The sequence below is a fragment of the Cricetulus griseus genome, assembly GCF_003668045.3.
Source record: "Cricetulus griseus strain 17A/GY chromosome 1 unlocalized genomic scaffold, alternate assembly CriGri-PICRH-1.0 chr1_0, whole genome shotgun sequence".
NCBI classification, from domain to species: domain Eukaryota; kingdom Metazoa; phylum Chordata; class Mammalia; order Rodentia; family Cricetidae; genus Cricetulus; species Cricetulus griseus.
Window position 1 is genome coordinate 141,545,726 of NW_023276806.1, and position 23,929 is coordinate 141,569,654.

General features: G+C 36.1%; 1 protein-coding gene and 1 long non-coding RNA gene across 5 annotated transcripts in view; one reads left to right on the plus strand and one right to left on the minus strand.

Annotated features, from left to right (window-relative positions):
* Positions 1-10,568, minus strand: part of LOC118239554 — a 56,556-nt gene extending 45,988 nt beyond the window's left edge. For all 4 annotated transcript variants that reach the window (XR_004772000.1, XR_004771998.1, XR_004771999.1 and 1 more), the window contains exon 1: positions 6,068-10,568. This is a non-coding gene — a long non-coding RNA (uncharacterized LOC118239554). The remainder of the gene's footprint in view (positions 1-6,067) is intronic.
* The window catches only part of Trhde (thyrotropin releasing hormone degrading enzyme), a 353,366-nt gene that overhangs the window by 241,963 nt on the left and 87,474 nt on the right, over positions 1-23,929 (plus strand). The window contains exons 8-10 of the mRNA XM_035451580.1: positions 12,844-12,909; positions 13,836-14,023; positions 18,278-18,366. Of these exons, the coding sequence (XP_035307471.1) occupies positions 12,844-12,909; positions 13,836-14,023; positions 18,278-18,366 (343 nt within the window). The remainder of the gene's footprint in view (positions 1-12,843; positions 12,910-13,835; positions 14,024-18,277; positions 18,367-23,929) is intronic.

Consider the following 23,929-nt stretch of genomic DNA (forward strand, 5'->3'; position numbering starts at 1 on the left):
CCCACCTGCCCCTAGCTATCCCCCCTCCACTCCCCAGGCAGGGTAAGACCCTCAAAAGGGGCTCCCCAAAGTCTACCACGTCATCCTGGGCCAGGCCTAGGCCCTTCCCCATGTGTTCAGGTCAAAAGAACATCCCTTCATATGGGATGGGCTCTCAAAATCCCTTTTTTCAAAAGACCTTACATATTTAATACAGTGCCTTACCCCTGTACAAATGGAAAAAAATTAAGTTCAATATTTCTAGAACAATATGGCTTAGAACCACTTCTTAAAGGGCTAGCACTTAATGTCACTAAATAAGCCAGCTTTAGTTTTGATGTTTGTGTTAAAATGGATCATGGAGAAAATCAAATACAAACTTATGTTTCCCATTTACAAATAATATTTACTCAATATGTAGAAATGCATATATTTTAACATTTTACATATTGTTCTGTGTAATATATTCCATAAAACTCAGAGCAATCTTAAAACTATTTTCTTTAGTTCAAGAAGAAATGGATTTAACATTCTATGTGAGCATCTTCTAAAGTCAAGAGAGACATAAGAGAACAATCAAGAAAGTACTTTCCAGGAAGTTGGGAGCTTTGGTATCACTAATATGCATTTGTCATAATAATCTGTATTGTCAATGTTAGTTAGCATGATTGATTCATATTAGGTATATCTATACCAGTCATGTATATATAAATTTAAACATTTAGAAGTTATTACTCTTCTCAATAAGGAACAGAACAAAAGACATATTACTGGCCCATCCATAGGGTACCTTGCCATCGAGAAAATAATTATTTTGGTGGCTTCAGTAACTTAAGATTTGTAGACTTTTTGTCTTGCATGATCACAACCACAGGCCCCTCATTATGTCTTCCCAGGTTAGCCAGCACTCCTGAGATATGGCAAGCACAGTGAGAAGAACCAAAGCAGTGGCTGTTTCAAGTTGTTTTTGTTTAAAGACAACTCTGAATATGATATCCGAAATGAGGTTATATTTCATCAGCCTCAAAATTTTCTCCTAGTAGGTTGCCAGTGAGTGATGATGACCGAAAGCAACTGCATTGCCTATTGGTACTTCAAATAATTGAGAATGGGGAAGGCAGGGCATTGGTAACCAGAGATATTCCCTGGCCACAGAGTCAGGGTATACTATTTAAATATCTTGTCTGTGTCATGAATACTCCCAAATTATTTTCTCAGCCACTATGGAAGGCCAAGGTAATAAAATTACTTCACAAATTCACATCTATTTAACATTTCAATATTTGAAAATGATTTCTCACTACCATGCTAAATGGAGTTCTTTCTTTATGGGGCTCTGGGGCAGAAGACATGCAGTATGTTTCCATCCTTCTCTTTTATTTGGGAAAACCACAGTGTTCAATGTTATTAAGTATCTTTTCCATTCAGTAACTATCCTGATGAGGGAGGTCCTTCTGCATACACGTTTCTCTTATTGGTTGATGAATAAAACACCGTTTGGCCAATAGCCAGTAGAGACAGGAAGATAGGCAGGACTAGCAGATGAGGAGAATTCTGGGAAAGGTAGGCAGAGGGGGACACCATGAAGGGATCAGAAGGATAGGACACGGCAGGCATTCTCTGGTAAGATAAGGCCATGTAGAAATATATAGATTAGTAGTTATAGGTTGATAATTAAGACAGAGCTAGGCTGTCAGAAGCCCCAGCCATCAGCCAATCATTTTACAACTTATATAGTGTCCATGTATTTATTTGGGGCTGAAGGGCAGTGGAACCTTCCAGGACAAGAACAACCAGCAACATCATCCCATTTCTTTTGTTTGTTTTGTTTTTTGTTTCTCCAGAATTTCTTGGTCACTTTACATACCTTTTTGGAATCTCCCGTAGTCCTAAAAATAAATATTTGTACTGATAACTTACTAGAAAAACAATCCTCACCTCCTACCATCTTGTTGATAATGTGTGCATTTTTTATTTGCCAGAGAGCTTTCACATACACATTAATTTTTACCCACAAGTAGAAATGTTTATGGGCATAACATACACAAGATCAATTCATTAGTGTATATAGTTTTTAACCTTGGTTTTGTAATTTAGGTTCACTTCCTATAGCCTAAAGCCCTAATCCACTTATGTTCTATAGGAATACTTTAAAATAACATATGCTAATAATACTGTTCTTAGATAGAATCTCTGTGAAATCATTTGGAGCCTCCATGTTCCTCTCTTTCTTGCTTTAATCAACCTAAATTTATTTATTTTCTTTTTCTCTGATTTTTATGAAAATAAAGTTACAAATATGAAATCTTCAAGGATCATTGATTGATTGATTCAGTAGCTATTAAAATACTTAATCCATAAAATCATCACTTTTTGTTTTAAAACAAAACAGTTTATTCCTAACAATCTGGACCTGGCAGTGTCATTCATCATGTTATTATATGTTGACATCAGGGAATTAAAAGCATAAAGGGAAGATCAGTGTTAAGCTTGATGCAAACTCAAACCCTAAAATCCCTGTTAGAGAGGGAGTCAGTGAGAATAATTCAGTAACTCTTAAAATATGTTTGAATAGAGAAAGATTCCTCTTAATTAGTATTTAACTGCTCTCTTCCATAAGGTAACCTACAACAGCATGTTTGGTTCCAATTATCAGGGTGGAAATTGCTTATGCAAATCAATGTAAGCAATGAGGTGTGGATAAAAAGCAAAAAGGAAATGTCATTATTATTGGTTTGTGCTCATAAAATTCTGATAGCCCAAGGGTAATGACAGACACAAAGCCATGGTGATTATCAGTAGCAGCAACACCCTCAATAGCATGTTCTTGTGAAGTGTTTGTTATATGTTAGTATGTGTATCTGAGGTTTTTATTTGAGAATTGTGGGCTTATGTATGTGAGTACTTGATCCCATGTGTATGGATTTGCAATCTAAGAGTTAGCCATCAGAACAGAGGTAGCACACTGAATTTTACTCCCTCCTAAACAGTGATTAGGGTATATTATCATGATGATAGCTGAATTACTCTTAATGTAAAATTACTATAGATAGTTCACTCAAATCTATGCTCTACTTAAAGTATTGGGAAGGTTTAGATATTTTGTAAGGTGAAAATTTCAAAATGATTGCTTGTGATCAATCAATATTATTTAATACTCTTTCCATTGCAAGTTTTACAAACATTGGGTCTGCCTTATTAAGCATTTAATTTGTCAAATAATTAACTACAAAGCTAAAATGAATGAGTACATTACAGAATATATGCATGTGTATTTGTAATGCATGAAAGTCAAAATCACTCTCTCTCTCTCTCTCTCTCTCTCTCTCTCTCTCTCTCTCTCTCTCTCTCTTTTATTTTTGGTTTTTTGCTCTGGAGACCAGGCTGGCCTCAAACTCACAGAGATCCACCTGCCTCTGCCTCCCCAGTGCTGGGATTAAAGGTGTGCACCACCAACACCCAGCCTCTATTTCTTATATGAAACAAGAACTTTTAAAAATAAATGAAAATCACCATTCACATTTCTGAAATAAAAGAGAAAAAAGTTGTATTCATCAATTTAACTTAAAAAAGACAAATCAGTATGCAATAAAATATGCCAGCAGCATTTTCTCTCATTTCCACAATTATAATTATAATCCACAATTCATGCTCACATAAATTTGATAGAGCTATGTGCAAAGCAGCACGGTCTACCCCAGGACCAGAGGAGCCATATAAGATCCTCTCCTTTCTGATTGGACAGCCTCTTCTGCCCTCCCCTTTTCATCTTCTTTCCACTCTCTTCCCTTTCCTTTAACTTCCTCTCTTTGCTTCCTCAAGATATTTTCCTTACTGAAGTTAGAGCATAGGATTTCTCTATTTGACTTCTGGGACATTTTGGCTTCTCTTAGAGGAAGGATTGAAAAATATGTTGACTCTTGGCTTTTTATTTAAAAACCATTGTAGTTTTTTTTACCAATAATGTTACTATTAAAATAAACAGAAGTACTCTTTGTGTGATAAACATTTTCTAAAATTTTTATGTCACATTCTTTATGAACATTTTATCAGGTAGTTTATTATTTATGGTTTTCAGCTGAAGAAATGAATGTTTGGAGAAAATAGGTAACTTCTAAAATCCATCTGACTGGTAAGGATCAGGAAGAATTCTTAACTAGATTTTTCAGTGTAGAAACAATGGATTTTTTTCTGATTGATTGAATTACATACTCTTCTCCACGGGTTGCTAATGCCATGGTCTGGTGTGAGAAGAAAGCTGAAGACAAACCTGCAAGCAGTAGGCATTTTAGGAAGACATTAAGGCACCATGACTATTTCTGTAAGCATTGGGCATCTTGATTTACAAAAGGTAGTTCACATTTTTATCTGCCAGGATGTACTTTATCTTTTTTTGTGAGCTTGTAGTCGTCAAAGCCCTTTATCAGGGCATTCAGAAAAATAAAATTCACAAACTTCAGGTTTTACCAACAAATTCATTTTATGTCTTGGTGATATTTCAAGCTAGCAGCAACAGTGAGAGGTGAATGTATTTTAGTACCTGGAATCCACCCTCCCCCCCTGTAGACTACTATGTTTGCACTATTTCACTGACAGGTGTAGAACCTGGTCAGGTTGTTCTGCAATTGGAGTACAAGTGCAGCAGTTGCAATATTACAACTCATAATATGCCTGCTTGTAGGCCCTGGTGCTGTGATTCATAATTGCTACATAGGAGAGATTTGGAAGCCAAAGTTGTATGGGGATATGCTATTGTCTATAATTTAAAGCCCCTAAACAAACAAAAACTCTTTTCAAATGCTGGCAGGTTGTTTTGATGTAAAACACTCTTTTTCATGCTATATTTGATAACCTCTTATGAAAAAATACTAATTTTTACAAATCTTACATTCATTAAACAGGATGATGGATTTTTAAAATATGTTAAACACCTTTTTGTTCTTGGGAAAAATAGCTGAATGAATACATGTCTAGGCAAGCCACTTCTTAAGGTAAATTTAGGGTAGACACACATTTAAATTTCTGACTCAGAATGGCTTACAAACAATTATGCTCAACTGTTGTTCTTAATCTCCACAAATAACTTTATTTTCTAAATGCCTTGCTTTTTTCTCTTGTATTTTAAACTTTATGCAGATTCTTGAAACTTTTTACATGGAAGTCACTTGACAATGGATTTGATGCCTCTCATAGTAGAATTTTGCAACAGAGAAATTTTTGGATAGTGACTAATCCCTTCCCATCATTGGCTCTTGTCTGATAGAATTAAGCTACAGACATTCCTTTCATTTTTGCGTGAGACTTTCTTTCCCAATGCTCTGCTACTCATACACATTTAGGTCATAATTTCCAAAAAAGTCTGCAAATGCTAACCAAAGTAAACACCTTGGTCTATAGGGTAGCTTTCTTTGTTTTGTGTGTTGTCTTTGATGATTCTCATGTGTTGGTTCTGTTTTTCGGAAGGTCGAGGTATTGAGTATATGCTCAGAAGTGCACAAGCCAGACTCAAGTTAGACTGCCCGGCTCCTGTGCATCTTTCCTATGATGAGAGCATCTAATCACTTTTGTTGTTTGTGGATCGCTTGGAAATCACCTTATTTACTTTGTCTGCTTAAAATAGCTAAATTTCATAGGGCAGTGGTTCTCAGTTTCAAAGTCCCTGCTCTTGGAGCTCAATTTAAGTCAAAGGCTTCTTAAAAATGGTTTTGTTGTCACTTTGTGTACACACCATTTGAGAAACTTCTTATATTCTGTATTCTATTATATTCATTTGTTTACCTTTAAGCTACTTGTCATCTCATTCCACATACCTTCTATCCATAACACAGTGAAAACTTAGGACACTTACAAAATATCTTATTTTACTTTGTACAAATTGTAAAATATAGCTTCTATTTACTGTTTAGGGATCACCAAAAAAATCTTCTAAGGTATTTGTTTGTTGAAATCAACTGATGATCTATTAGACATAATTTGGGTATCAAACAATACAACAAACCCTGATAGATTTATAAGTAGAAATAAATTTTTTAAAATGTCCAAAAGTGATCTATCATATTATTGAGAAGGATGGAAAAACAAAACTCACCAAAGGTTGTCAGGAGACTTAGAAATCCAGACAACTTGCCAAGGTCACACCTAAGAATCCCTGGCTCAGTTGGTGCCATTAGTGGGGTTATCACTCCATGTTCAGTGGAGACTTCTCATCTCAGGTATGATCTCTTTGCTTTTCAGACATTTTACATAACTTCTTTAGGCTTCACAGGCCTGGGCTGAAGCAGCCACTTGTTGGAAGCCAGGACACATGCTTAAACTTTAGCTGCCAGGAGAAGTGAGAGGGAATATTTAGCATTTTGTCCTTTCCATTTCATCACCGAGAGGGAGTTCTTGCCTTCCTCCCACACTGCACATTGAGTTATTGCCCCTGTATAAAAATGGAGCTCAAAATCTGGAAAGCCAAAAAATGACAAATGCTTGCTAACTTTGTTTTAGAGGTATAGTTGTTCTTGATTGAAACAACATTTCAAACCTTTAGTTCAGCCTCCTTGTCAAGTCTTCAGAAAAACAACAAAATACAAAAACAAAAACAAAAAAAGCAGTGCTTGAGTTTACCTGACACTCTATAGACTAATTTTACTGTAGAGGACATCCTGTCCCTTGGTGTCACTGAGAACCAAACTTCAGTGTCTCTCCTCATCATATAATGTACACAAGTGTACCTGGTCTATCCAGAGCTAGGTACATGACTTCCCTGTGCATGGAATCAAATGATGCTACCTTAAGCTGTTAACAGTCTTTTGGAAAAAAAGCATTCTCTGTGATTTTGATAAGTGATAGTGATAAATGCTGAAAATGGGTTTTCTGGAACATTTGAGGGGGAAACTTCATGCCTTTTAGACAAAGTCCCATTATAGGATACTGTCTTTCTCCTCTGTACAAGTTCTCACTGAAGTTGATGTTTGGGATTGCTGCTGCCATCCAGACATAAAACTGAGAGTATGGTTAAGGCATGGATAAAAGCAAGAGGCCCTGGCTCTACCCTATCACTAATATGAAGAAGTTTTCCTTTTTTAAAAGCCATTGTGCTTCCAACAGTTTTGCTTCTTATAGCTCAACCCAGAGAAAATAGCCACAAAGATTTTAGGAATAAGTCATTTACATTGTTAATTCTCCATCCAGTCTTTCTAAGGGACTTATTAAGAGGAGAGCAAGTATTCCGTAATTATTTTCATGTCTTAGAAGATAAAAGGAGTACCTGTGCTTTACTTAGCTCAGTCTCTTTTACTTTTTCCCTTGTCATTTTTGCCTAATTGCCTTTCATACATGAAATGTTATGAATCATGCCATGTGTTAACAAAGAAAGTAAAAAGTTGTCTGAGATGCGATAATTCAATCTTTTGATGAAGGTAAATTTAAGTTATATATTTGAAAAGTATTGACAAAGGTAATGAGTCATGCCCTATATTACTATCTTTAGAGGATCTCTTGGGTAAGTAAGGCTAATAGATGCAAGTTAATAATTGCATTGTCATTATTAACAGAGAACCATCCTTCACATTGAGTGACATATCACAGACATATATTGATGTGTGTACTAGTCTATGTACAGCGACGTTGGTTAAACAGTAATAAAATGGTATGACAAGTTCCTTACTTCCTTGCAATTTACATAGATAATGTGGGCAGTCAACAGTAAACAGACAATTGCAACATGATATGGAAAATGTTGTTTTGTTCTCAATGAATATCAACCTAAGAAAGATAGTTCAAAATTAATGTATTGAAGTGAGCAGCAAAAGATTCCTGGGAGAAATTTATCGAAAGTTAGTTCTGGAGGATATAATGACTTTATGTGGATAAAAGAGAGGCTACTATGTGGAAAACTGCATGAGCAGAGAGTTAGAAAAGATACACTAGGTGTATTATAAAACATCCAAGTGTCTCAGGTGAGGCGACGAAACAAGAGGGAAACAGATGGGCTTGAAGAAATATATTTTTAAGTTACATGAAAGAGTTTGAATAATATTCAGAGCATACCAGTGGTTCATATGACAATTTGCCCAAACACATTCTGGCTTCATGGTAGACATGATAACTGAAAGCAGTAGAGGAGGGATAGTGGTACTTGACTTCTTCCGAGCAACATTCAGGAGAGTGACCATGGGAGAGTGACCATCAAAGAAGCGAAGTGGAATGGGATGGCCTTGGCAGGGTTGTTTCCACCACAAACCATCATTTGAAAGTGGGGAAGGAGCGGCATCAAGGTGACTTTGTAGTTGAAGGGATGGAAAGTCGTCATTGTAAAAGGCTGCCAAAATGAGCTGCTGTTGAAGGGCGATAAGCTCACAGACACACGTGTCTATAGCACACCTTGATTTCTGGCTGTGAGTAGGCAGTTGTTTGCATCTCTTCTTTGTGATTTGGATATGGGCTACAGTCTCTGCTGTCCAGTCTCTGACTTGTTAAATGATGATGTGGTGTTTATCAAATAAGTGAAGTATAAAGGAACTCATACTATGCTAAAAACTAGGCAAACTTACTTCATATGTGTTTTACTCTTCATTATTACCAATGATACTTTCTCTTCTTTTGCCTAGTTTTCCAACCTACAGCCTGAAGTTACTTAAAAGATTAAGACATAATGCCTACACAATTATCAGGGTATATTAGGAATTCTTCACCACTCTAACATTGTATGGATTCTCAGAAAAGTAACTATGTGTAGTACAGATTTTACTATCTTCATGTTATAGATGTGGAAACAGGCAAAAAGAGCTTAAATATGGCTGCTTGTTCATAACTCACATATAACACAGCTAGTGAGTGTTGGACCTTGGATTTGATTCCATACATGTCAGATTCCCTATATTTAAACCCCTGTGCCATGATGCCTCACTTCCTCAGTAGATCTTTTAAAAATATGCTTATTGACTACATGTTTAGTTTTTAATCTATCCATATTGTATGCTATGTACTTTCACATAGGCTAGTGGTTCCCTTTGCTTGATATTTCCAATAACTTCATTTCTGAAGTAACTAGTATGGAGTACCCACAATTCTTTACATATTAACACTAAAACATTCAATGTTATGTAATAATGCTAAATCTATTGCTGATTGTCTTTCATGTAACCAGAGAAAAACATAGATTTCTATTTCAGATTAATATATCTGAAATCTCCTTATTCATTGCCTTGCAAATTTGAATGAAACTTACACTTTTATTCATTATGTACAAATATTTGAATAGATCTTGCAAAATGGTAGTTGTACCATGGCATCTCCAGGCTTAGTCATAGAAGTAAGTCCTTCCACACGAATTACAACTAGGATTTTTGCGATTGTTCTCAGTAAGCTTTCCCCTGCCGACATCCCCTCAGTGCCTACAAAGCTCCTTGGCATGCTAAGTGTTTATATATTTTATGAAGTTAATGAATGGATGATTAACTACTAGAGCAAAATTCACTATCCTGTGGATTTATTTGTAATTATGCTCGGCAATGACATTTTGTTCATATAATAAATGATTGGGTTTGTGCAAGAAAAAGAATAAAATAACAAGTCATTTTCTGGGAAAAAAAGTATTTGACATATGTAGATTTCCATTACATCTGAGGGCTGTGTCTTGAGGGGCCCTGAAGAATGCTGTCATTACTGACCAATGAGGCACCAAGGCTGGGGTGGCCACTTAACCCTGACAAGTACCACTTCAACCCACTTGAAGTGGTACTTTATTATTAACTGGAGGATGACTCAGTATTCTATTGATGATCAGTAGAACAAGACCAACTTATAGCATAAGTCATAGAACTTTTAGTGGCTTATGAGATGAAAAATTAATTGGACCACATAGTATTTTTGTCTCTCCTCATTAGTATTATAGAAGCATGATCTACAAGCAGAACCAAACTCTGAATGATTTTAATTTAGTATATTCAGAATAGTTAGTTTATTATGTTCTTACAAAATGATGTGTTTCTTTTTCAGTTTTTTTTTTGAGAATTTCATAAAGGACTACATTTTACTTACATCATTTCTACTATTCCCCTCAAGCTCTTCCCTACAACCTCTTGGATTTGAGACTTACACTTGTATAATAATAGTAATTGTTATTATATATTATGATCTATATATCCTTGAGAGTGTATTTAATGTTGACTACCTGGCATTGCATAACTCATCAGTGGAGCTTGTACCTGGATACAACTAATTCCGCTCTGTCAGCAGCCATTGACTGCCTGTTTCTCTTCATGTAGTGGTGTAGTTAATACTACATCCTTCCCAAGTCCATTCATTTAAATGCTAAAAGAAATAAAGAAATGAATGAAATTGAAAGCTGAACTTACATATTTAAAACCCATCTCTCTATTCCTTCCATGCACTCCCTTGATAAAGCAAACAAACCTAGTTCCTGGGTTTATATAGAACAAGCTTCCTAAAGCTTGGTTAAATCTGAATTGATATTTGTTACTATAAATCTTTCTGCCAAAAGCCGCCTGAGCCCCACTGCCATGTGTGAGCTTTATGACAGCCGCGTGTCCGAGTTAGGCCCAAATGAAAACACAGAGAGACTTGTATTAGTTACAATGCTGCTTGGCCAATGACTAGGATTCTCATCTGTTAGCTCAGTCTCAATTATCACACATCTATATATTTTATAAGACTTATCTTATCAGACGCCTTATTGGTGTCCCTCCTAGCTGGTGGATCACATCGTGCCGCTGGAGCAGGAGCTGAAGGGAAAAAAAGGGCCCTTCCTGTTTTTTTTTCACTTAAATATGAGTCTCCTTGCTATGTCACTTCTGCCTAGTTCAGCTTCTCTACTACATTTCCCAGAATCCTCTTTGACTCATACTTCCGTCTAACTTGCTGTCTCATTGGCCAAACAGTATTTTATTCAATAATCAATAAGATAAACACACAGTAGTACATTCCCCATCAGATATTCATATTGGTTATCATGAGTTGTCTGTGTATTCTGTGTTTAATAAAGTTATTCATAACACCTGATGATGAAGTTGAACATGTTGGGGTTGGACATCACTTCTCTGTGCATATGATTAAGTGGGAACAGTCATTTGTTCTGCTGTGAATTGCCAGCAAGAGCTGAATCTGTCACAGGTTCTTACATTTGTATTGAAATTTCCTTCCCTGATGCTAATTATCTTCTAAGTGCCAAATCCTTCATTAAGTATTGAAAAGTCAGCAACTTTTTTCAGTTCAAAAACTTTGATAAAAATATTAGAAATTGTCTTCTTACCTACATGTTGTTTAGAAATAGAATTTTGAATGTAAGGATTTCTTCATTTTCTAAAAAATAGAAATCAGGGTCCCATACCAAGGTGAGTGACCCTCTGCTCTTGCCCAACTCCTGTCCAAAGCCCCATTCACCCCATCTCTCTGGGCCTTCGACTGCTCGGAGTAGACCTGCCTGGCCAGGGAGGAGCTCCCTGAGCCCAGAAACACCTAACTCTTCTTTCCCAATCCACCGACCTGTCCCATACAAAGAGCCCTCATCCAGTGGCTGATGGAAGCAGAGACAGGCATCCACAGATATACTCTGAACTGAACTCTGGAACTTAGTTGCAGAGAGGGATGAATGAAGATCGAAGGGGTCTGTACCAGGTTGGAGAAACCCACAGAAACAGCTGGCCTGAACAAGGGGGAGCACATTGACCCCAGATGCTGTCTGGGAGGCCAGTACAGGACTGATCCAGACCCCTGAACATGCATGTCAATGAGGAGGCCTCTGCACCCCAGGGGCCCCCTGGTATTAGTATTTTTCCCTGGTGTAACAAGGGACTTTGAGAGCCCATCCTACCTGAAGGGTGCACTCTTGCCCTGGACACATACAGAAGGGCCCAGGCCCAGCCCAGGATGATGTGGTGGACCTTGTGGAGCCCTGGTTGAGGGCCCTACCCTGCCTGGGGAGTAGAAGGTAGATGGGGTGGGGGGGTAGGTCAGGGTGGGGGAGGTGGGATGGGAATGAGGGGAGGGAGAGGGAGAGGGATCCACATGTGAAATAAGCTTGTTTCTAATTTGAACTAATAAAATAAAGAAAAAAATTGCACTAACTACAAAAAACAAAACAAAATAGAAATCAGTCCTTCTTGTTCATTTTTGTACTTTGAAATCAGAAAAAAAATCTGATGCTACTTATCTTGACAGCCGTCACCTCGATAATGAGACAGACTACACTTCTTGGCAGGGATTAAGGTGTGAATTAAAGTGTGTAGGTTTAGCTACTCATGGAGCATAATGAGAAATGGGAGATCCTAAGGCTGAAGTTGTGAAGCAAACTTAGGAGGACTTTTTTGTTGTTGTTGTTGATAGTAATGTATGCTTCAAACTACAGAAGTAAGTCTCACTTTTGCCATTGTCAGTATTTCCTTTTCATAGAGCAATCAGAGAGAGCATGGAGAGTCGGCAGTTCCCCCCTCAGTATCAGCATAACACCTAAAGAATTTTTTCCTCCATGAAAGAGTATGTTTCTCTTTGAACAACTGAACAGTTTGATGAGAAAGTTTGTTCCAAGTATTTCATTGCAGAGGCCATATTCTCCTAATGAGCTGGTGTTGACCAGCTCAGTTATAGTATATCCTTGACCTTGGGAATCCATAAGACATGATTATAGTTGTAAAAATCCTTGTTAAGAAATTAGTATTGTTGGGTGACTTAGGAAATATGCTCTAGTTAAACCTTTTGGGAATATTTTTAAATGCTATTCTAAATCTTTTTGCATGTCTTCCTCTTTGCCTTAATGCAATTCCACACATGGAAATGGTTAATTGAATTGAGAAATAAATGTGTTTACTGGTAATTGCTTAACCTTTGAGTGGTAATTACAATTTTATATTCTTATAGGATTATTTAACTATTCACAAGTATGGCAATGCAGCCAGAAATGATCTCTGGAATACATTATCAGAGGTAAAGTAGAGGAAGCTGAAGTATCAAAGCATTTTCTTGAGCAACTGAATTTCATTTATAAGACATTATCTTTTATTGACTTGGACAGCTTATAATTACTTTTTATTTCTTTTTTCTTCATATTTCTTTGGTGCTTTATTTTTATATAATACAAAGAAGATAAGACTTAAAATTACTTGACCAACAGATGCTGGTTAAATATCTTGTCTGTTTTGAAAAGTGACATTATTTTTAATTAAGTGATAATTTTGTAAATATCTATATTCTATTTGGGTCAGTAATTCTACCTCCATCATCTCCCCTCAGATGACTCCCTTCTTATTCCCATCATGACTCTTTCCCAATTTCAAGTTCTTTTTTTAAAAATGTCACCGATGTCACTTATTGCTGTCAGTATGTGACTTGGAATAGGGTCATCTATATGATGAAGATAGGCATGGGTAGCCCTTCTAGCTCCTCAGCTAAGCGTGGGACTTTGTCATCTCTCTTTGCCATCCACATTGAGATTCTGTCACGATCTTGCACAGGTCTTGTGCATGAAACATAACAACACTTTTGAATGATATTTTAATGTTTCATGTTCAAAACAGAAATGCTGAAGTTTTTAGAAAAATTTTCCCTCATGATAGTAGACCTGTCTGGGATGCAAAATGATGTAGAAGTACTTGTAATAACAACTTACATTTTATATTCTGCTGTGTAAAAATTTTAATGTTTATAAAACTCAGCTGTTCATATATGTGGGACAAAACAATATAAAAAGTTCAAGGCAAGAAGATTAATTTTACTAGCACATTATGTTGACTTCACTGATTTTTAAATATTTTCCTATTGAGGTAAATTGTAGTGGTAAAAACAAGAACAGATTAATATTAATTATGCTTATAAGTGTTCATGGATTAATTTGTACAATTTTGGTTGCAAAGGCTTTAAAGAGGAATGGAAAATATGTGAACATACAAGAAGTAATGGATCAGTGGACACTCCAGATGGGATATCCTGTTATCACCATCCTGGGAAACATGACAGTAGAAAATAGAATAATTATCACCCAACAACATTTCATTTATGATATCAGTGCTAAAACAAAAGCACTCCAACTTCAGAATAACAGGTATGACATGCTCATTCTCTGAATGTAAATTGTGATTTTTAATATTTCACTTTGTATTTTGATATTTTAAATTGTTGGGGAATGTTTTTCTTTAAAAATTTTAAGAAATATTTAATTTACCATTGAGAAAATTCTGAAATGTAAGTAGAATATAGGTCAATCTATTGTGATTCTTCTTTTGTACCTATTTCCTCAATATTTAAAAACTTTATTGTTTATTTATTTGATGTATATGTTGTTTTGGTGTTTTGCCTGCATGTTTGTCTGTGCACCATGTGAATGACAGGTGTCTAGATAAGCCAGAAGGTCATTGATGGGATCCAGTGGAACTGGAGTTATAGGAAGTTGTTAGATGTCTTGTGGGTACTGGAATTCAAACATGGGTTCTCTGAAGAACAGCCAGTGCTATTAACCATTGAGCATCCTCTCTAGGCCTCTGCCAAGATTTTAACTTTCAATGTAACAGCATTTATTTAAGAAGGCAGAACTTTGAATTAACATGGTGACTTTCAAAGATTTGCATCTTCCCTTCTCCAAGAATAGTTCTTGAATTAAATTCAATAGTTAAAATGTGTTGCTATGAATTTAGTGGAATTGAATCAAATGTACTTTACAGGACAAATGAGAGCCAAAACTAAGAATCTAGAAAAAACTCATTAAACCAAAGTTCTGTACTTAATAATGTCTGAGTTAAAGGAACATAATGTAGACCTTAAAATAATCCAAGCTTCAGTGGGGCCATGTAGGATCAACATATGTTCTTTTACTCTCAATTACAGTGCTTGAGCTCTTTGGCAAGGTATAACACATATAGAATTGTTCCTTGTTCAGTTGATTTTTGTCAAAACTGGATCTTACTCTATAACCCAGCTGGTCTCAGGCTCACTATACATCATGGGGTGGCCTATAACTCACAGAGGTCTTGTTTCCCCAGCCATCCCATTGGCCTGAAATCTTGATTTATTATTTTAACTTTCTTTTAAATTTCTTATTCATTTTATTCCATGTTTTCTGTTTTGTTCCTTATTTTAAAGCCTGATCAAAGAAAGATCAAACTTTTATAAGCCAGTTACTATTTCTTTTGAGAGAAGCTCTAATGAGAGTGGACTGAAGGAGTGGGGGTGGGGAGGGACAGAGTAAGGGACAGAGGGGGGATGAAATTAGTAAAGCAAATTATAGTTTTTGCTTGGGTTAATCATGCTATCTCTTGTTACTTTGGAAAACTATCTGTCTGACTTTATCAACTATGATTATCTATTAGGCCTGGTCACACATTTTATAGTCACCTAAGAGGTTTAGAAACCATTTCCAAGTCAGTTTGGTCCAGGCATGGATGTACAGAGCCATGGTTGAGAAATTCATTGACACTTTCTAATGAATGCATTTCACATTGGATTTTTAGTCTCTGTATGTATGCCTGCATGTGCACATGTGCATGTTTGCATGTGTCAAGATTCACACATGGAGGTTAAAGAACTACCACAGGTACCAGTCCTCACCTTACATCTTGTTTGAGACAGGATCTCTTATTCATCGTTGTGTAGGACAGATGAGATGGTCTGGATTCTGTGGACTCAGCTTTGCCTCCCATGTCTCCAGAGGAGCATTGAGATTATCACAAGTTTGTATTACAACTTTATGTCGGTGCTGGGTATTTGAATTCAGGCCTTCTTGTTCAGTAAATCTGTTACCTACTGAGATTTCTCTCCAGCAATAAATCAGGGCCTTACACCCCTTACTCCACATATACATTGACCTTTGCATCTATTGCAGCCATTCTCTGGATTCTTGCGATATGCATCACCATGCCACAGCCTCACTGTGGTCAGGGAGAACATCAGTGCTTCTCTATTTTTTTTCTGGTCCATGCAGCAGAACTGCCTCCTGTTACCCCCTCACTGTCTGGGTCCAGGGTCAACATCATCAGGCATCAAACTTGGCTTTGCTGGATGCAATTGTTGTGGCAAAGTTAGAGAGAGATCAGGTCAAGCCTCTGAGAACTGCTATCCTGACATAGTGTCACTGATGCATAAAAATATACAGGACACAAAAAGGATGACAGGACAAATTTTGTACAAAAGTACTTTGTCAGTCTATGACATACATCATTATATTAGCTGTGAGCTGGCTCTTTTAAATGAAAATGTATCATCTGGGCTGTGTAAACATACACTATAACAATTTATATATGCAAGAATTACAGAAACATGTGGAGAAGCCAAACCCTGAGCACTTGCCACACCACATATAAAGGAGATGTGATGCTGATGTGAAGATTCTCATTAGTCCCAGGAATTATTTTCTATTTAAAAAATAATAAAATCTATACTTGAAATGAAATATTCTAATTTTATGTTATTGATCACCTAATTCTCTGTTGACATTCTGGTCAAAGATTCAATACCAATTCTATCTGGCCTTTGCAGACAGCCTTCCTGACTCTGCAACACAATGTATTCCATTGATATAATAAAACTTGCTTACCTATGCCAAAATTTCTGGTAAGCTGTGCATATTTTCTATGATGAGTTCATTTTTGTTTCCATCTTTTTCTGTGGATATTAGGATATCACTACAATATACTCAGAAGATTGTAATGATCTAGTAGTTATATTTTTTATACATAGTCCTTGTATTATACCATAGAAAGACCTTATATAACTAAAAATTTCATGAACTGAGCTGATGTGTGACATAGTGTCACATTTGTACTAGACACTTGTTACTTAGAAAGTTGGGCATTTTGTGGCATTTTCAAATAAATGAAATCCTACTTTGCAATGTTGCATAATTTCTCCTCATATTCCGAGTTGTTTCTTGACGCTCTGATCTACACAGAATTGTATGCACCCACCCAATCAGGCTTACCTTCTCTGAGTTGACACTAGCACTTTATACTGATCTTTCTTTAACATTGATACTATTTTTTATAAGGAGTTCTCTCCTCCCAACTCAAACATGCACACACGTTTTCAGCCTTTTTCTAATAATTAGAATTAAATGTTGATTTGTTGTAAAATGAAAACTATTGATGAAAACAGGCAGCCACGGAGGCCAGGACATGCTCATTACAGTTTATTACCTCAGGCGTTCTCTCCTATAACTTCTCAATACACTTTTCATTTACATAATGATAAAGTATGTGCAAAATTTCTTGTTATATTTCAGGTACTTCTCTTCCTATAATATAATTGCTGGCTACCACTTTCCCTAGAGTTACAATGCAAGGTTAAAATTGTTTATATTTCAAGAAGGAAACAGAGTAAAGTTGATGGATTTATTGTAAAATCCTCCCACGTATATCTGGCTACTCATTTGAGATTACATTGCTATTACTTCATCTATGACCTCAATTTTTATCCTATGAAGAGATAAATGAAATAAAATGCTTCATTTAATAGCCAAGACTCATGGATAACCCCTCCTGTTGGTGGCTTCTTTGTCATATCAACTTAGAAATTCTTTTCAGAAAACAGATCATGAAGCGTGCTCACATTATTCTTTACAAAGATGTCAATTTTAGTGAAAACTATTTTTTGTTTTTTATTATTTGCTGAGTTACTTTGGTGTGCCATATTAATCTCTCTGCAAAACATGTCGATAGTGCCCCTCAGACTTGTTAGGCAATAAATAAGAACAATGTTAATATGCAAATATAGGAAACTACTGAATTGTCTATTAGTCTAATCCAGAAAAAAAAGAAGAGAGCTATTTCTAGACTTTAATCAATAAACAGTGCAGCTCAGACTTATAGAGTTTAGTTGCATTTATTTCTAAAATGCAAATCTCTTTTTGAAAGATAAATTGTTTTATAGAAGTTCTTTTGCATTGAATTTAAAACTATTAGATACCAAGTATCTCTTTATTGGCCTTGGGAAGGTATGTTTGCCCTCTGCATATAATCTTTAGGCTTGGGAATTATTTGCTAATTGAGTGACTGATTGATTAATTGATGATTTTGATTTTTTTACAAAATAAAAAAGGAATGGAGTCGGGCATTGGTGGTGCACGCCTTTATACACAGAACTCGAGGGGGAAGAGGCAGGCAGATCTCTCTCTGTGAGTTCTATGCCAGCCTGGTCACCAGAGTGAGTGCCAGGATAGGCTCCAAAGCTACACAGAGAAACCCTGTGTTGAAAAAACAAACAACAACAAAAAAAGGAATGAAGTTTCCACAGAAGGAACATAGGCAATGCTTGCTTACTTTTCTTCGATGTATCTGTTTTTACTCTTAAAGCTTTCTTTCTTTTCCAGTTACCTGTGGCAGATTCCATTAACCATTGTGGTAGGAAATCGAAGCCATGTGTCTTCAGAGACAATTATTTGGGTGTCTAACAAATCAGGTAAAATATAAATTTTCTCCCAGGGGACTGTTTGCATTCAGATAATTGTTTAGATCTTAACCTCTGTTTTCAGCAGTTTCAAAATGTGAGTAAAGACAAATTATAAAGAGAGAAAGCAGTGATGATAATAACTTCTTCAAATTTAGGCATAATATATTTTCTACATAGCCTAATTTTAGACTGATATGTAAATATTAAGTTTATATGTTTCTTTCAAAGTCAAGGAAAGTAATTAAATATGTCTAGTATTATTTTCCTTAGAACTGTATGAAGTTATATTCCAAATTGTAATTGAAGTATGACTACAATTAGTCATGCACTATGAAGGATACTGAAGCAGAGACCTCATTTTTTGGTAGGGGTGGGAGATGGGGGAGTGATGGCTCTTCCTCGATTTTATTAACACATTCTTAAAAAAATGATTTTTAAAGTTTTTTAAAAACCTTTCAAGGTTGTTGGAAAGTACAAGAAATACATAAAGAATCCCTCCTATAAGTTTATCATAATTCTATCAAAAATAAAAGAATTATCAAAGATCTCCTCCTTCAGCCTTTTATACTATAAGCATTTTTATATGTTGAAATCTACAGTGAACCTAGGACTTTGCAAATGATTCAAATGGGTTATTTCTTTTATTTATTAATTGTTTATTTATTTTTGGTTTTGTTTTATTATTTATTCATCTATTTGATTACATTCTGGCTATAGCCTCCCGCTATCCTTCCCTCCCAGTCCCTCCCTGGCATCTGCCACCCCCCCACCACCACTCCAAATCCTCTCCTCTTCTGTCTCCACCTGGGTAAGGGTAGGTCACCCATGAATATCAATAAAAAAAGGCTTATCAAGTTGTAGTAAGACTAAGCATCTCCTTGTGTTTTATGGCTAGGCAAGGTGGCCCAGTATGAGGAGTAGGGTCCCAAAGCCAGTAAAAGAGTCAGAACTAGCCCTTGTTCCTGCTGTTAGGTGTCCCATAAGGGGACCAAGCTTTACAACTGTTACAAATATGCAAAGTGTCTAGGTCAGTCCCATGCAGGCTTCCTAGTTGCCCCTTCACTCTTTGCCAGCTCCTATGAGCCCAGGCTAGTTGATTGTCTGAGTCTTCCCATGGTGTTCTTGACTCCTCTGGATCCTATACTCCTTTCACCCCCTCCACAGAACTCCCAAACTCCGCATAATGTTTGGCTGTGGTTCTCTGCATCTGCCTTCATCAGTTTCTGGATGATGTCTCTCTGATGACAATTGAGCCAGACACCAATCTGGTCACAGGAGAAGGCCAGTTCAGGCTACTTATCTACTATTGCTAGGAGTTTAATCTGGGTCCCTCCCTGTAGACTCCTGGGAGGTTCCTCTGCACCAGGCTTCCTCCAGATCCTGAAAAGTCCCTGGCCAGAAGTCCCCCTCAGTATTTTCCCCTCCCCCACATTCTGATTGCTCATGTTCCCATACCCACCCATCCTCAGTCCATTCATAAAATCTCAACTATTTTACTTCCCAGGGAGATCTGGATGTCCCATCCATGAACCCTCCCTTGTTACCTAGATTCTCTGGGTCTGTGGATTATAGCATAATTATCCTTTATTTGACAGTTAGTATCCACTTCTGAGTAAGTACACACCATGTTTTTCTTTCTGTATCTGGGTTACCTCACTTGGGATGATTTTTTTCTAGTTCTATCCATTTGTCTTCATATTTCCTGTCCCACTTTTTTTTAACACTGACTAATATTCCATTTTGCAAATGTCACATTTTCTTTACCCATTCCTTGGTTGAAGGGCATTCCTTGGTTGAAGGTTGTTTCCAGGTTCTGGCTACTGCACAAACAGCTCCTATGAACATAACTGAGCAAGTATCCTTGTGGTAAGTTTGAGCATCCTAAACCAAACTCAAGAACACTTCAAAAGGATAGTTCACCATGAACAAGTAGGCTTCATCCCAAAGATGCAGAGATGGTTCAACATATGAAAATCTGTCAAGGTAATCAACACACATGATCATCTCCTTAGATGCTGAAGAAGCTTTGGACAAAATCCGTCACTCCTTCATGATAAAAATATTGAAGAGATGAGGCATACAAGGGACACACCTGAATATAATAAAAGCAATATACAGCAAGATAACAGCCGATGTCAAACTAAATGGACAGAAACTCTAAGTAATTCCACTAAAATCAGAATCAAGACAAGGCTGTCTACTCTCACCATACCTACTCAATATAGTACTTGAAGTTCTAGTCAGAACAATATGATACCTAAAGTGATTCAAGGGTATATGAATTTGAAAGGAAGAAGACAAACTATCATTATTCACAAATGATAGGATAGTATTCATAAGCAGACCCAAAAACTACCAGGAAACTTCTACAGTTGATGAACATCTTTACTCATAACTGGAAACAACATTAACTTAAAAAATGAGTAGCCCTCCTATATACAAAGGATAAATGGGCTGAGAAAGAAATCAGAGAATCAACATCCTTTACCATAGCCTCAAATAATATAAAATATCTTTGTTTAATCCTAGCGAAGCAAGTAAAGACCTGTATGATAAGAACTTCAAGTCTTTGAAGAAAGAAATTTAAAAAGCTATCAGAAGATGCTAAGATCTCCCATGCTCATGGATCAGTAGGATTAACATAATAAAAATGGCCATCTTACCAAAAGCAATCTACAGATTCAACATAATCCCCATTGAAATGCCAACACAATTCTTTACAGACTTTGAGAGAACATTACTCAGCTTCATATGGATAAAAAAAAAAAAAAAACCCAGGATAGCTAAAACAGCCCTGTATGATAAAAGAGCTTTTGGAAGTGTCACCATCCCTGATTTCAATCTTAGTACCTCTACTACAGAGCTATAGTATTAAAAACTGCATTATATTGGCATGAAAACAGACACATGAGTCTATGTAATAAAATTGAAGACCCAGATGTAAATCAACACACCTATGATTTTCAACAAGGAATCCGGAATTATACAATGGAAAAAATAATGCCTCTTCAATAAGTAGTGCTGGTCAAACTGGATGCTGGCATGTAGAAGAATGCATATAGATCGGTATCTATCACCCTGCACTAAACTCAAGTCCAAGTGGATCAAAAACTTCAATATAAATATAGATACAATGAACTTGATAGAGGAGAATGTGGTAAATAATCTCAAACATATTGGCACATGAGACAACTTCCTGAACAGAACACCAATAGCACAGGCACTAAGATTGATAATTAATATATAGAACCTCATTAAATTGTAAAGTTTCTGTAAGGCAAAGCACACTGTCAATTGGACAAAATTGCTGCCCAGAGAGTGGAAAAAGTTCTTCACCAATCCTAAATCTGACAGAATGCTGATTTTCAAAATACACAAAGAACTCAAGAAACAACATATCAGCAAACCAAACAATCCAGTTAAAAATTGTTACAGATCTAAAAAGAGAATTCTCAACAGAAGAATTTCAATTGGCTAAGAAACACTTGAGGAGATGTCCAACATCCTTAGCCATCAGGGAAATGCAAATCAAAATGACTTCAAGATTCCATCTTACACCTGTCAGAATGGCTAAGATCAAAAACACAAGTGACAGCTCATGCTTGAAAGGATGTGGAGCAAGGACACTACTCTTCCATTGCTGGTGGTAGTGCAAACTTGCACAGCTATTTTGGAAGTCAGTGTGACAGTTTCTCAGAAAACAGGGAATCAACCTACCACAAGACTCAGCTATACTGCTCTTGGACAGAGGCCTCATTTTAAATCTCACTCCGTGGCAACCATCTTTTTTTTATTAGGTTATCCCTTTGGGTGAGAGAAGGGACAGTCTGATACTTCTTGAAGTTCTTGTCATACAATTTGATTGAATTAATCACATGTTATTAGCAATTCTTTTAAAAGACACATTGAATGGATACTCAACCAACAATTATATAAAGTACATTATAGTCTGAAAGTAGTATTTATACAGGCTTTTATGTTTTTAAAAGCAGGTTACAGTGTTTTAATTTTTGATTAAATTACTGTGGAAATACAAATAATTCAAACATTTATGAATATAACAACTTGTGTGCTAACTAGCTATTCCTGAGTGGTTAAGGGAGGGAGGTAAATTTAATGCCAAACACCAGGGAAGAAAAAATGCAACACTGAAGATAATTGGATCCAAAATATTAAAATTGACATTATGTATAGCATTCCTCCTAAGTGACTAACATACAATCCACAAACCTTGAAAGTCAGTATTATCTTTTATCCACATTTTACAAATGTGGAGATCAAACCTTGATGAATGCCTCTCCAGTGTGCCAATTGTGTAGACAAGTGAAAGGTTCCTTTTAGGAGCTTTTTTTTTCTTTTTCTTTTCTTCAACTCCTGGACACACACACAGTACATCACACACACACACACACACACACACACACACACACACACACACACACACACACTTATACGTATGATAGGTTGCTTTGCAACTTTGCTAGTTACCCACAGTGTTTTTGAAATTTGTATACAGGTATTTATGGGGTTCACCAGATATTGTTTCATTGGATTTTCACGAACATCCTGTGAAAAAGATCAACATAAGCTATCTTTTATGGATTAATTTTTCCTTTATGATTACACATGCCATTCTAGCTGACTTTTCTACTTATATTATTTTTAATTATCATTTTCTACAAGTAGCATATTTGGCTAGCAATGCTTAAATATTATTTCCACTGTCATTCTCATAGTTGCTACATAGTAAAACCTGTTATAAAATACCAACTCATTTATGCCTTGAGATTTGTGCCATTTTTGGACAAAAATAAGATTTTCAATTATTATTATGAATATTTGAAATATAACTTCCATACTTTTTTCTACAGAACTCATCAAACACCATACCTCATTAGGCCATCAGAAAAGATCATTTTAAAATTCATTGCCTGCTATTAGTTAATTTGCAGAACATTTTGGGAATGTAATTAACCAGTACTGCAAAGACATTTTAAAATCTATTACAAAATCTTTCTGGGAATTGCTTCCCAAAGATCCCATTTATAACAAAGCCATACAAATATTCATGAATAGTAATAACTTCATGTTTTGGGTGTAAGTTTAATAATAGTATGCTTTAAAACAGTTGATGACTGTCTTTCTTATTTTAGTCAGGCAATGGAGAAGATATATAGATTATTTTCATGTTTTAATATACCTACTCACTTGACGCTAATCTACCTATAAGATTTTTAATAGAATAAATAAAAGCAGAACAAATTGAATTACATGAGATTTATGCATGCCATTATCCAATTTGTAAATAAGAAACAATTTTGAAAAATGAATTTAATATAGTAAGATTACATTATCATTTGATGTTTGTAAAATGTATGTCATGTGCTCATATATTCAGCTTGATTCTACAGCTTAATCAGAAAATTCATTAATGATAATTATCTAAATAAATGGGTCTGGAAATGTCTTGGAGGTTAAGAGTATATATTGCTCTTACAGAAGACCCAAGTTTGGTTCTCAGAACCCATTTTGTGTGATTCACAAAATCCTGTTACTACACCTTCATGGGATC